The sequence below is a fragment of the Triticum aestivum genome, chromosome 5B (assembly GCF_018294505.1).
Source record: "Triticum aestivum cultivar Chinese Spring chromosome 5B, IWGSC CS RefSeq v2.1, whole genome shotgun sequence".
Lineage (NCBI taxonomy): Eukaryota > Viridiplantae > Streptophyta > Magnoliopsida > Poales > Poaceae > Triticum > Triticum aestivum.
Genome location: NC_057807.1, coordinates 102867420 through 102882134, shown reverse-complemented (window position 1 = coordinate 102882134; position 14715 = coordinate 102867420). Strand labels below are relative to the sequence as shown.

At 40.4% G+C, this 14715-nt stretch overlaps 1 protein-coding gene across 2 annotated transcripts; it reads right to left on the bottom strand.

The window, feature by feature from the left end:
* Window positions 1-1108: 1108 nt before the first annotated feature.
* LOC123110624 (WD repeat-containing protein 26 homolog) lies at window positions 1109-7024 on the bottom strand. 2 transcript variants are annotated; one of them, XM_044531184.1, is made up of 5 exons: window positions 6877-7024; window positions 4707-5591; window positions 3964-4065; window positions 2598-3227; window positions 1109-1655 (listed from the first exon to the last, which is right to left on the bottom strand). In XM_044531184.1, the coding sequence occupies exons 2-5, from the start codon at window positions 5496-5498 to the stop codon at window positions 1386-1388; spliced, it is 1794 nt and encodes a 597-aa protein (XP_044387119.1). In that variant the 5' UTR covers window positions 5499-5591; window positions 6877-7024; the 3' UTR covers window positions 1109-1385. The 2 variants fall into 2 exon arrangements, with proteins under 2 accessions (XP_044387119.1, XP_044387120.1); XM_044531185.1 differs by lacking the exon at window positions 6877-7024 and adding an exon at window positions 6598-6863.
* Between the last annotated feature and the right edge of the window lie 7691 nt (window positions 7025-14715).

Below are 14715 nucleotides of genomic sequence, written 5' to 3'. Positions count from 1 at the left end.
TAGTGCTCGGTCAATTGTCTCTTGAGTTAACCCGCCGCCGGGTCACCCCTTTATATACAGGTTGATGCCCGGCGGCTTACAGAGTCCCGACCGGCTCATACACAACGTGTCCGGCTCAGTAACTAACTAAGCTTGCCTTATAATACAAGTTAAATATATGGCGGCTCGTCCCTTTGGGCCTCAAGTTGCCTCCGGGTCGTGGGCCTTCAATAAGCTTGCTTTATGAACCGCCATCTTCATATCTTTTTGGGCCTCTTCATCTTAAGTCGCCGTAGCATGACCCAACCGCTGCTAGGCGGTCATACCCAGTAGTTATATCCCCAACAGCACCCCTTCATCAAGTGGTTAGGAGTAGCGACAGTTGCTGCTAAGATGGTGGCTTCGAACAAACTGATGTACTACTTTGTAAGGTCTTTGTGAATAATTAATAAAATGAATGCACGCCAGATGCAGAAGCCGAGGGCAATCCTCCTTCTATAAAAAAAACATATGTGATGTCGTGTCATGTAAGTCTTCATTTATTTAGATGTAGACTTATTTTGCTTTGGGGTACGTTATGTTACGGAACATATGTTACTTAGCAAAAACACCACTCTTCTCATTAACTATTTGCCATAAGCATAGTTGTTTTGAGATGCATTATGTTACTAGCTAAGTTACCCGACTATGATCAGTCTGAACCTGAAAGTAGGGAGTAGGGAGTAATTTACACAGAACTGCAAGATTAGCAGTATTTTATCAAACCTTGCAATTGCTAGTTCAACAACTCGGGTAAAATAATACTCCCTCCGTCCCAAATAGTTGTCTTTCTAGGCATTTCAAATGGACTCAACATGCGGATGTATGTAAACATATTTTAAAGTGTAGATTCACTCATTTTGCGCCGTATGTAGTCATTTGTTGAAATCTCTAGAAAGACAAGTATTTAAGAACGGAGGGAGTATCAAGTAGGAGTATACGCGTTTCAAAGAATCTTCACGGTGGCAGTGAAAACCCCAAAGACATCTAAGCAATTTTGGATGGTTCCAAATTTATCTTAATTTCGTTTTTGGTTTTTGCCACCGCCGTAACCATTGCAAAAGTAGAGCAAAGAAGGCTGCTTCACATGTGAACGAACACCGGAATTTGTATCCAGCTTGAATTGATAAATTAATGTGACCACAGTGATGATGATGATGATGATGGAACAAGGGAGATGGTGCATAAAACCAAACAGGTTTTTCACCCACTCACACCTGTTACTGTAGCTTCGTTTTAAACTATGGTGTTCTTCCTGGCGAAAGGAAAGCAAAGCAAAGGAGGATTTACAAATGACGCTTGCATGGGGGCTACCAAGGATCAAGCTATCATCGCTTGCATGGGGGCCACCAAGGATCAAGCCATCATCATTTGCTGCGGCTACCGTTGCACTGGTGAACGAAACCGTTGCCATTGGCACTGCCGTTCATGTGAGTCCCATTGCTGCTACTGCTGCTGCCTATGTCCTTCCGCTTTGTGCTGGCCTTCTTCACCCCCCATATACGTATTGTGTGATCATCACTCGCAGAAGCGAGCATATGTGGATTTGTAGGGTTCCAGCTTACACAGTTGACTGCGCCAGAGTGACCAGAAAGAGTCTCGATAACACCTTCCGTAGCTCTGTGCCATATATAGACCTGGCAGATAAAATATCACCACACTGAGTTGTCAAATCAAACAAACCACTGGATAGTTGTTTTCCATGAAACTTCAAAGACCTGACTAAAATTTCGTTCACCGAAACATTATGTACCAGATTGGTAAACGTGCATTCCATACATTGGTGTTTTACTACGCTGGCTTATAGAATCCAGCTCTTGGCTATATTACACTGGATTATTTTCTCCAGCCCCATTTTATGGCTACCTACCAGGTGTAAGGAACCATGGATCATGGATGTCATTACTAGATGACTTCATGTCATCCATGAAAGTACCAATCCATCTGTAAGTTTCGTCTGGCTCACAAGAAACAAATGATCCCAAGATTCAAGTAATAAATTAGTAATGTATCCCAATTAAACATTAACTCTATCCACCATGTAATACACATCATTGGACATATGATAAAAGCAGTAACTAATGTGTCACATACCAAATATTCTGAACAAAAGCTGGCGGAAAATACCTAGATAAAGAATCAATGTGCATGCAATCAAATCTGGGGAATAGACGTAGATGTTAAGTATCATTTACAGTTTCTCAACATAAGAAATATCACGGATGTTGTACATATTTTGTCATGTTTTGTTACATAAAGTAGAAAACTGCAACGAGCTGAGAACTGTTCCAATATACTCCCTCCGTTCGGAATTACTTGTCTCGGAAATGGATGTACCTAGAACTAAAATACGTCTAGATACATCCATTTCCGAGACAAGTAATTCCGAACGGAGGGAGTAGGTCTCTAGGTTATCCAGTAAATTTGACTTGGCAGGACAGAAAATATAATTCTGCTACACAGTCAAGAACTACAGTTTCCGGAACTCAGATATTATCTGCAACTAAAAATCTATAGAACAGGTGACAAGGAGAGCATAACTTAAGTGCATCTATAGTCAATAAATCATACATTCATACCTTTGAATCTTCACTCCCACTGGCAATAAAGGCCTGATCCGATCCACCAAAGCACGATCTTATAACAAACCGGCTGCGTTTATGGCCAATGTACTGTTTCACTCTACTGGGGTCATTCCTTATGTTCCACAAATGGATCTTCTCACTTATAAGATTTACAAGCAAGAAATCTCCATCATCAGAAAGAGAAAATGAAGTGATTGTATTATCCTCTTCAATCAGCCTCTCCTGTTTCGTGTCCCTATTGAATAAAAGAATTGTGGAATCTCTGTTCATAATTATTATAAATTTGCCATCTTTTGTTACAGCAAAATCAGATGTTTTTGATGACCGCTGCCCTTTCCAGCAATCTGCCTCTTTACCATCTAAATCCCACAAGCAAAGGCTTTGATCAGATAGACCACACAATATTTGTTTTCCGTCTGGAAACCAACCACATGACGTCAAACCAAGGCCAGGCTTTTCGTAGACATGAATACATTCACCAGATTCAATATTCCAACGCCGGATGGCTTCTTCCATTCCACATGTAAGAAGCTGGCTATCATCAGGACTCCATGCAACCATCATCACTGGTTTCTCATGACCAGTCAATCTGTGCTTCAGCAATAGTTCTCCATCTTCATCGACCTAGGAAAAATACCCACATTACTGCAAGCAAGCAGAAGATTGATTTGTGTTGCATCAACTATCAAGATGGCAGTGAATGTAAATTTCACCATCATTATCAGTACGTACATGTGCATGCACATCCTGAGGTACATACTAGAATGCAATTAAATTCCTGGAACAAATGATGAAGATGAAACTGAAAATTAGGTTCATGTGCACCGAGATTGTTCATGTGCATCGGAATCTCGATGGGATTGAAGTTCTGAGATTGAGATGCTGGGAAGTTTTTCTAGAACTAAGTTTTGATAGTTCCAAACAAGGACCACATTATGTCCTCATCAACCACAAAAATAAAATCAGAACACCTTCAAGGTAGGCTAACCACACCACCAATGCATAAATGCCAAGCTATATGGTCTGTAGTGTCAGGCCACAAGATCATGTAGCAAACCAAACAAACATATTAATCAAATTTGCAGCTAAGGCCAACAAGGCTCAAATTAGATAGACTCACTCCGAAAAAATAATGATGTAAAATATCTACCCTTTATCAATTTGCATTTGAACAAAAAAAGGAAATACTCGAGATCTCAAATTTTCGGACAGAAACGACCAGCAGGTGACCAAAAAAGAGTGAATATGGTTGTGCAGAAAGTTTTCACATAAGGCACTAGCTAAATGGGAAAGTAAGGGGCAAGACACTGCACTGCTGAACACCTTCATGAAGAAGGTCAAAAGCCAGAAGCATAGTTACCTTCCATATAATTGCAGATTTATCATTTGATGATGAGGCTAAATATTTCCCATTGTTTGAAAATTGAAGAAACCATACTTCGTCACCGTGTGCACGCAGAACCTGCAATAATATTTTTTATTTGTTTGTGGCTTAGTACAGGTGATAAGATATGTGGATAGCAGTGTCTGATTGTGCATCAAGAAATATTGCATTGCTTAGTTTCAATTATTACATTTAGGCATTAACTATTTTATACCAGGGTTGAGAAGCACACCCTACTTCTTGTCAAGGAGAGCCAGATCTCAGTTGCTTTCATGAACATTTAAATAGCACTCAACTCACATCTATATTCTTCTCATACAAAAATATTTCCTCTACATTAACCTGAATCTGATGTGTTCCCTTTCCAACCTAAATATATATTGCAAAATATTGAAGACGGCAAGAGGGAGGTGGAAGGGAGGGGAGGGGCGAGGATAGAGGATGCTTAAGTTATACTTTATGACAACTGGATCACGCATTATACAGAGAGAGAAAACATAATTTATCCAAGACTTGTTATGAAATAATCTACAAGTGATGTATAAAAACTGTACAGAAATAGTCAAACGAAGAGCAAGAACACCAAACCGACCAGTACTGCTTATTTGGATTCTTAAGCAATGCAGGCAACTGTTAAGCACAACCTTGATTTCAAACATGGTATTTAAATATTTAAACATGAAACAAATGCAACCACTGAAATCAGCATGAGTTCATACCTGCAGTGTTCGAGATGGTATCTGATCCCTCCCACAGTGATGATCAACATAAAGTGACAAGCCATCAATAGAATTATGGAGATAACAAGCTTCACGTTGTACAGTAAGTGCCTGTTCAACTATATTCTCTAACCTCCTCTCTGGTACCATAACAGCAGGTGGGAGCACCTTTTGCAATTCCTCTAGGAGCTTAAGGCGTGAGTCAGAAGCTTCGGTTCCAAGCTTTGGAAATGCAAGCAAGAAGTTCTGCGGAGAAGAAATTATGCAACTTGACATTTCATGAACTCGTTTTCTGTTAACACCAAGGGGGGAGATTTCATTTTGCAACATCTTTATGGCACCCATTAAGTTGTCATTTCTCAAAAGGTCAAAGAATTTCTGCTCCAATAACAAAAATGCAGCAGACTTCACAATGTTTTCATCCAGAAGGCCAAGTTTATTCAAGGTAGCTACTGCATTGTCCCAATTACCATCAAGCACCTGCTTTCTGAATAGATTCACCAATGGAGAATGCAATGTAATACCTGATTCTTCCTCAAGAACAGCTCCACTTTTTTCATATCCAAGAGTATACAGAGCTTTTGTGATTATCCTCACAAATTCGTCCCTCTTAATAACACCTTTAGAACCAACCATAACTTCTTTCCCCTGGGAAGCCAAAGGTCTAGCCATTGTACCTCCCAAAGGGTTAATGGATTTTGAATAACAGAAACTTTCTGGTAAATTTGCTGACTCTACTGAGGATGCTCTTGCGCGTTTTGAGGGTGGTTCATCATCTTCAAAACCTCCCATGAAATGCCAAAGTCAGCCCATATATTTTTTTACTATTGCAGATACAATGTTCAGCAGGCTGCAGAAAATGCCGTCAAAGAATTCCGTAGGTTGCTGCAGATAAATAACATGAAAAAGTCATTATCAAATGCAGCCAATAACCTGGTCTTATCTCGATCATTTTACAACTAACAATACATGCCCATCATAATAGCAAGAAATAGGAATGGTGCACATAAAGCAAGGAAAATACTGTGGAGAAACACAATGTACCTATTGATTTAATCTATAATACAAGCTACCTATCCATGTAACGCACATATGAGTAAATGTGAATTGGAATACACGGCAGTAAATCTCAGAGACGCAAGGCACAGGTTGAAGCGCTCCCTATTATTTTTAAATGTGCAGGTTAGCTTGAACATTATGCACACCGAACAAAAATAGCCCCGTCACACTTGAGCCTGTTTATTAATTATCATGTAGCATCAGAAAGAGAGATAAAATATGTATCTTTGAGTGACAAAACAGAAGCCTATGCTGATTAATCCTCATTTAATAAGCTAATAGGACTATAGTCCCAACTCCCAATTCAAGCTTGTACTACCAGATATCTTTCCTGCCATCATATAAGAAACAAAGTAAAGTCAGGTTGGACCAGCATATCCAAAGATAAGTCATAACAGCACAAGCTTCTGGCAAGCTACCATGAACTCAGAAAGAATTACATAATGTGGCTCATCTGTTGTCATAGTAGCATCACTTCTTTCTTTCCTTTTGTGGAGCAACGGGTAAATAATAAGCCATGAAATAGATTGCTCCACAGCAAGACCCTGATAGCAGTGATGCTTTATTGCCGTGAATGGCATGTGAGCTCCATACTGGAACCTTACCATTATTGGCAATTTTTACTACTACTTAACCCTGACTCGCTGATAGTGCACAACTCGCATCAGTCCACTAAAGCTAACACTGAGAAGTGGCAAATGACCTCCATTTACAAACAAAAGCATGATGTCCATGAAATGCTCAGGCGAATTACTAGCAAAAACCGACGGGTGACCACAGGGTAATCAAACGCAGTAAGTAGGATCCAATTACGCAATCTGCATACCATTACCGTTGATTATAAGCTGCTCCAGGAAGCGCCCTAAATCACAAGAGTCCTGCACAACCGCGTGCCCTTGGCGATCTAACCAATCCACGTGATATATATAAAGAAACTAAAGCAAGCGGCGCAGCGACGGGGACTGGTCATCTAAGAATCTGTTCTAGGGAGAGTTCATCGTCGTTCCTACTCGCGCCGCCGGAGGAGCCCCCTCTCCCAAACCCACACCTGCACGTCGGGAACCAAGAGGCGACGCAGAGAGCAGGGATTAGCGATCGGAAGGGTCCTGACCTCGGATCCACGCTGATTCGCGCGAGGAACACCCGAATCCGCGCGGAAACGTTGGGGAATCGCCTGCGGGGTGCAGGAGGTGGATGGATGGGTGGATTGGGTAGGGAGGGGGGGGGGGGGGGGGGGGGCAAGCGCAGAGAGAGAGAGAGACGGGAAAGGAAGAGATTGGTGTTTTGGCTTGGGAGAGAGGGGAACCGACTGATGAAAGGAAAAGGGAGGAGAGGTTGGAGAGAGAGAGATTAACCATTTCATTCACTCAAGCAATTGCACTTTGTTAAGTTTCTTTTTTAAGGGATAAGGGAAGTCCTCTTGGCACTTCATTGCAAAGTTAACAAAGTCATCATCCCACTAGTACATCCATTTTAAACCATATGTATGCCTATCTAGAAAATGTGTCAAGCCATTAGCTTTCCTCGGACAATGATTGAAATCGAATCGACGAGATATCATGAGCTTGTTGAAAACAATTTTTCAGAATTGCTGACTAGGAGGGCAGAACATCAGACGCACCATTGCACGCATTAATGATCTCAAGAGAGTATGATTCTACTATGTTTGTTTAGCATATGATTTCCTGTATCAACTGAAGACCTTGGTGAAGCGACATAGATTTCACTGTCGCCGCGTTAGGAACATAGTCAAATAACTTGGCAACTCCTGCCATAGCTTTGCCTCCGACAATTCTGAACAATAGTGGCTAACTAACTTGTGTCATCCTCAAAGAATGCATCCAAGTTCCGCTTGTACATACCTAGTGGTGGCTTCTTCCATCTAACTTTGTCTGCTTCTGGAGAGTGATTAGACTACTTGACCAAATAAAACCTAGTTTTTTCTCAATTTTACTCCCTCCGTTCCTAAATATTTGTCTTTTTAGATATTTCAAATGGACTATCACATACGGATGTATATAGACATATTTTAGAGTGTAGATTCACTCATTTTGTTCCGTATGTAGTCACTTGTTGAAATATCTAGAAAGACAAATATTTATGAACGGAGGGAGTAGTTGTAGGCAAGTTTTAGCAATACTACCAAGTCAAGCAGCACCCTACATGCAAGCCTAAGAGTTGTGCAGCGGAAAGTAAAGACTTTGCATATGAATGTAAAGTAGGGGATCGAGGATATCAAACGCAATGAAGACACGGTGTTTTTGGCGTGGTTCCGATAGGTGGTGCTATCGTACATCCACGTTGATGGAGACTTCAACCCACCGAGGGTAACGGCTGCGCGAGTCCATAGAGGGATCCACCCACGAAGGGTCCGCGAAGAAGCAACCTTGTCTATTTCACCATGCCTTACGCCCACGGAGGACTAGCCATAATCGGGATAGATCTTCACGAAGTAGGCGATCTCCTTGCCCTTACAAACTTCTTGGTTCAACTCCACATGATCGTTGAGGCTCCCAAGTGACACCTAACCAATTTAGGAGACACCACTCTCCAAAAGATAATAGATGTTATTGATGATGATGAACTTCTTGCTCGTGTGCTTCAAACCAAAATCTCCTCAACACTTAATCACTCTCTCACATATTTGGCTTGGGGTAGGAGAAGGATTGGAGTGGAAAGCAACTTGGGGAGGCTAGAAATCAAGGTTCAAATGGTTGGATTAGAATCCCTTGATCTCAACACAAGTGTAGGGGATTCTCTCTCAAAAAATGGATGTTGAAAGTTTAGTTTCGTCCTGGTTGCTCTCTATGTGAGTGAGTGGTGGTGGTGGGGTATATATAGCCATCACCAAAGATCTAGCCGTTATAAACTTTATGCACAACTCAGTGACACCAAAACAAAATCTCGGTGGCACTGAACAGTGTAAAAGATTCTAACATTAGACGTTTCAGTGAGACCAGATGAATCCACTCGGTGAGACCGATATGTGATGACCTAAGAAGATTCCTCATCTCGGTAATTCCAATCATTTCAACTCGGTAGTTCCGAACTGAAAGTGATGGATTACAGAAACTTGGTCACTACACTTCGGTGGGGCCTAATGTCATCTCGGTAGAACCGAGTTTCTAGGGTTTGGCTTATGGCTCTGTCTGGTGTATCTCGGTGGGTCCGGATGGATAGGTTTTGGTGGGACTGAAATTGAACTTGGGGTTTTGGACAAATGGATATGGAGAAAGTTGTTGAGATTTTTGGAGCAATATCTTCAAGCCCTTGAGCAAATTACTCATGACCAAAACCTCATCCCCTTTTGATAGTATTGGCTTCCTATGGACTCAATGGTATCTTTGATCACTCAACCAAAAATGTAGTCTTGAAGCTTTTGCCAATATATGTCCTTAGCATTTTGAGGGGTCCACAATCATATGTCCTTGCCATGCAAAAACATTGAACTTTCCTGAAAATTATCTTTGAATAGGCATTAGTTCAATGACATATATGTCGTTATTAATTACCAAAACCACCCAGGGATTAGATGCACTTTCAATCTCCCCCTTTTTGGTAATTGATGACAACATATAGAGCAAAACTTCGACATTCGATATAATCAATGAATAACATCGTCGCTTTGAGAAGTGTGTAATAAGCAAGAGTTGCCCCCTGAAATTTTGCATTATTTAGAATTTGTGTTTGAATGCAAATGCACACTCAATTAGGATCATGGGTCAATCTTCCATGTCACATACAATTTGGTGGAGCGCACAAAAATTGATATGAATGATATACATCAAGCACTCATCCCCAAACATACAAGTGAATGATCATAGCAATAATCATAAGGATAGATAGACAGCCTGCATATCGTCAAAGTATGGTGTGATGAATCACACATGAAGCATAGTATCAACCACATAAAAGTAACCGGAGTAAAACGAACACGAAACCAAATAAAATCAAAAAAAGCAAAAGCAAAAGTGACACTTTCTCTCGAAGCCCTATGATCTATGCATATTCTCCCCCTTTGGCAACAAGTTACCAAAAAGCTCGAATAAGTATAGAGCTAAGCGTCACTTTGGGCTCTCTCCGGCTCCTGGAGATCAAGTCCTCTAACCTGCAGCTCCGGTGTGCGCCGGTGGAGTGGAGATAAGTGCGTCGGCTAATGCTTCTGTTGACGTCTACTGGACTGGAGGTGCAACGGATGGGCCAACAGCTAGAGCGCACACTATGACTCGAGTATCTGTGACAGGCACTGTAGCAGATGTGGGCATCTTCTAAAACTGAGTGGTAGTCGGAAGAACAATGCCATCATCGTCATCACTGCCGGAGCTCATCTTTGCTTCATCAACCTCCTTCTTAAGACTGTCAAATGTGGTCTGGAGCTCGGTGACCTTGACATCTAAGGCATGGAACTTGCTTTCCATTATCCTTTCAAGACTCTCTTGGTTCTTCACAAGGTTGGCCGAACTTCGCTCGATCCTCTAAGATGCCTAAAGAAGATATATCATCTGATCTGCCTTTGTCTTGAGCAAGGGAGCAGTAGAAGAGCTAGGACCAGCAGTAGCCTCTGCCTCTGCCTGAGCTGCAGTTGAAGTAGGACGGGAGGTCCATCATCACAGTGCAGTCCTCCTTCTTCGGTTGTAGCGGCGGATGCAAACTATAAAGTAGATATATATTGCTACCAACATTCGAGTTGATGAGCATCTGAATGTGCGGTGCAAATCCACAAGAACTTTTTTGACGACAATTGTCCTCTTCACTGTCTCTACAATAAGATTCATCACTTTGAACTTGGTGAAGCTGTCAACAAAATGTAGCATGTTGATGTAATGTCCTATAATCATGTTATCATGAGAGTGTACCTCAAGATAGTATTGGTGGTAGCAAGCCCTGAAAAGAGGTAGTAAACTGGCCCAAACTTGTGTATTTTGACATACTCCTTGGGGATAGCAGTGTACATGGTACTCATGTATTTGTGATCCATCTTGGGCTTGGCATACACATCAATGTCATTCTACTCAGCCTCTGGAGCACCAATCAACTCAGCCCAGTCATCTATAGTAGACTGACATCTCATGCCCTCAGTCATCCAAACAATCTTCCCATCTGGATAGAAGTGTGCGGTGGAGTAAAATTGCATGATCAACTCATCATTCCATGTAGTCAACTTTGTTCCAAACTTATCAACACCAATTGCCTTGAAGTTCTCATGTACATCGGGAAAGTTTTCAGGAAACTCATCAATGTACTCCCAGTCCACCCATCTCACGTCACTGATTGCCGAGCTCTTGTCAAGAAGCACAATCTCATATAAATCATGTTGCTCCTTGGTGTGGAATCTATAGTCCATGACAGTTCTCCTCCTTGAAGCATATGGATCATTGGCTCTCCACTTCCTCGGTCCTTTATCCTTCCTTTCCTTCATGTTCTCAGCTATTAGGTGTGAATCATCATGTGCTGGTAAGAGTGGTCTCAATCAAGACCTTTTTCTAGCGCCGTTACCGGGGAACATAGCTATATTTGTTGAGTCACTTGGGATTATTATCTATTTATCACTATGAAGAATCTGAAGGATATAAAAACCAAGATCGTTCCCTCTAGGATGAGGGGAGGTAAGGAACTGCCATCACACTCTGCACTTGATTCACCTTCTGTTTGAGTAGACTTGCAACGCCACCACATGCTATTAATCCTGATATGTCGCAAGTTATTGATGATGCTACTCATGATGATGCTAGTACCTTGCTTGATGATAATATGCCACTAGGTGAATTTCTTGATGAACAAATTGCTAGATCTAAAGATATTGAGAATGCTGAAACTGATGAAATTATTGAAACTCATGAAGTACTTGAAACTGAAAATCTTGAAACACCTATTAGGCCTAGTTGTACTAGATATGAATTGCCTAAGATACCTGAAGGTTATGTTCTGGATGAGGAGACAACTAGAGATTTTCTTGCTTGCAATGATAGAGATGATCTTAAGAAATTATTATGCAAACTAAAAGAAAAATCTTTGAATGCTAGAATGAAATGTGATCCTAAGTTTGCTACTTCACCTATCTTTATTGATGATAAGGATTATGTATTCTCTGTCGACCCAGAGTTAATTACTTTGGTTGAATCTGGTCCTTTCTATGGCTATGAAACTGAAACTGTTGTGGCACACCTTACTAAGTTAAATGATATAGCCACCCTTTTTGCTCATGATGATAAAATTCGCTACTATTATATTCTCAAATTATTTCCATTCTCATTAAAAGGGTGATGCTAAGATATGGTACAATACTCCCGCTCCTGGTTGTGTGCGTAGTCCCCATGATATGATTTATTACTTCTCTAAAAAATAGTTTCCTGCTCATAAGAAACATGCTGCCTTATAGGAAATATTTAAATTTGTGCAAATTGAAGAAGAGAGTCTCCCACAAGATTGGGGGAGGCTTCTCCAAATGCTTAATGCTTTGCCTGATCATCCACTTAAGAAAACTTAAATATTTGATATCTTCTGTAATGCACTAACTGATGCTTCTAGGGATTTCCTAGATAGTTGTGCTGGTTATGTTTTCAGGGAACGAACTGTTGAACAAGCTAAGGACTTATTGAATAATATATTGAAAAATTATGATGATTGGACTCTTTCTGAACCACCGCCTAAACCCACTCCAAAGAAGAGGGGTATCTTATCTCAGTCCTGAAGATACGCAAGAGGCAAAGAAAGTATGAAAGAAAAAGGTATTAAAGCAAAGGATGTTGAATATTTACTGCCTATTGAAGAAATGCATGGACTTGACACACCACCACACCAAAGGTGGTAGAGGTAAATTCTTTATTAAAGTTTGATGAAGGTGACATCTCCTACAATATGCATCCTAGTCAATGCCTTTATGAGTTTGATATCTACATTAGAAAACAAGATCAGTTCAATGAAAATGTTATGAAACAATTGAAATACAACTCTGATATGATTGCTCGCTTGAGTGACTTGTTATTTAGAACCTCTAATGATGTTAGAGGTGTAGGAAAACATGCCTCTATGGTTCACAGTCAGTTAGAACAAGTTTCTAAATCTCAAAGAGAATTGCTTGATGAAATGAATAATAATATGAAGGAACATGCTATTAGAGTAGTAACTAGAGGAGGTAGAATGACTCAGGAACCACTTTATCCCGAGGGACATCCTAAAAGAATTGAACAAGACTCTCAAAGAATTAACACCAATGCACCTAGTCCTTCTAGAAAGAAGAAGAAGAAGAAATATAGGACTCTGCACACCTCTAGTGATCTTGAAAGAGAAAACCCTCCTGGTAATAATAATGATGTTTCTATCTCTGATGCTGAAACAAACTCAATTTGGTAATGAACATTCATCTAGTGATAATGAACAAGATAATGATGATGTTCATGAAGACACTCAACTACACAATGATAAACAACCAGATAATGATGTGGAAATAGAACCAACTATTGATCTTGATAACCCACAACCTAAAAATAAAAGATATGATAAAAGAGACTTTGTGGCTAGAAAACATGGTAAAGAAAGAGAACTATGGGTTCAAAAACCCATGCACTTTCCACCCAAACCAACTAAGAAGAAAGACGATGAAGAATTTGAATGCTTTACTGAAATGCTTAGGCCAGTATTTTTGCGCACTCGCTTGACTGGTATTTTAAAGATGGCCCCTTATGCAAAATACATGAAAGACATCATCACTAATAAGAGAAAAATACTGGAAGATGAAATCTCCACAATGCTTGCTAATTATTCTTTTAAGGATGGAGTACCTAAGAACCTTGGAGATTCGGGAATACCAACTATACTTTGCTCCATCAAAAGAAATTATGTTAAAACTGCTTTGTGTGATTTAGGAGCTGGTGTTAGTGTTATGCCTTTCTCTTTATATAAAAGACTTGATTTGAATAAACTCACACCTACTGAAATATCTTTGCAAATGGCTAATAAATCAACCGCCATACCTATCGGTATTTGTGAGGATGTGCCCGTTGTTGTTGCAAATGTTACTATCTTAACAGACTTTGTTATACATGAGATGCCTGAGGACAACAACATGTCGATTATCCTTGGTAGACCCTTTTTGAACACTGCATGGGCTGTTATTGATTGCAGTAAAAGCAAGGTCACTTTTCATATCAATGGTAATGAGCATACGGTGCACTTTCCGAAGAAACAATTCCAAGTGAATGGTATTAATGTTATTGAAAAATCTCCGACACTCACTATTGGAAGTTTTCAATTACATCTACTACTGCCAAAAAGAAATATGATATACTTATTGTTGGGGAAATGCATATCCTTGTTGAGGTAACCTAGTGTTTTACGAAAGTTCTTCAGTTTCATGCTAATCAAAGATGGTTGTTAATAAGACTTGATCAACTTTATTAATGAATCATTTTTTAGAGGTATGAAGTTGATGAATTTAGTAGGCACCACCTTCTGTCCGCCTTTTGTTTTCTATTGTCCTTAGTTAAATAAAATAAAATGCCATGTTTATCCTGTTTTCTGGATTTTCCGTGCAATAAAAAATGACCCAAAACTAAAAGTGCTCAGAATGCCCTTAAAATTTAACATGATTTTTTTTCCTAAATTTTTACTACAAATAACATCAGAGGGGGTGCGTCAGGTGGGCACAACCCACCTGGGCGCGTGAGCAGCCCCAGGCGCGCCCTGGTGGGTTGTGGTCCCCACGTGGGCCCCTCACTTATCTCTTTAGCCCATGCCATCTCCTACCTCCAGAAAAAATCACCATTGCTCTCTCTCTCTCTCTCTCTCTCTCTCTCTCTCTCTCTCTCTCTCTCTCTCTCGTGTTCTTGCTCTCAAACCCATGGATTTCGATCTCTTTGCTCGAAGCTCCATTTCCAAACTATTTTGGAGGATTGCTACTTGGTATGTGACTCCTCCGTTGCTCCAATTAGTTTTTGCTTTAGTGGATTAT

Excerpts from the sequence above, each read along its gene's own strand:
- LOC123110624 (XM_044531184.1), bottom strand. The coding sequence starts at position 5,498 with ATGGGAGGTTTTGAAGATGATGAACCACCCTCAAAACGCGCAAGAGCA. Across the intron at positions 4,066-4,706 it reads TACCATCTCGAACACTGCAG|GTTCTGCGTGCACACGGTGA; the intron begins GTATGAACTCAT and ends ATATTATTGCAG. Across the intron at positions 3,228-3,963 it reads AATCTGCAATTATATGGAAG|GTCGATGAAGATGGAGAACT; the intron begins GTAACTATGCTT and ends TATTTTTCCTAG.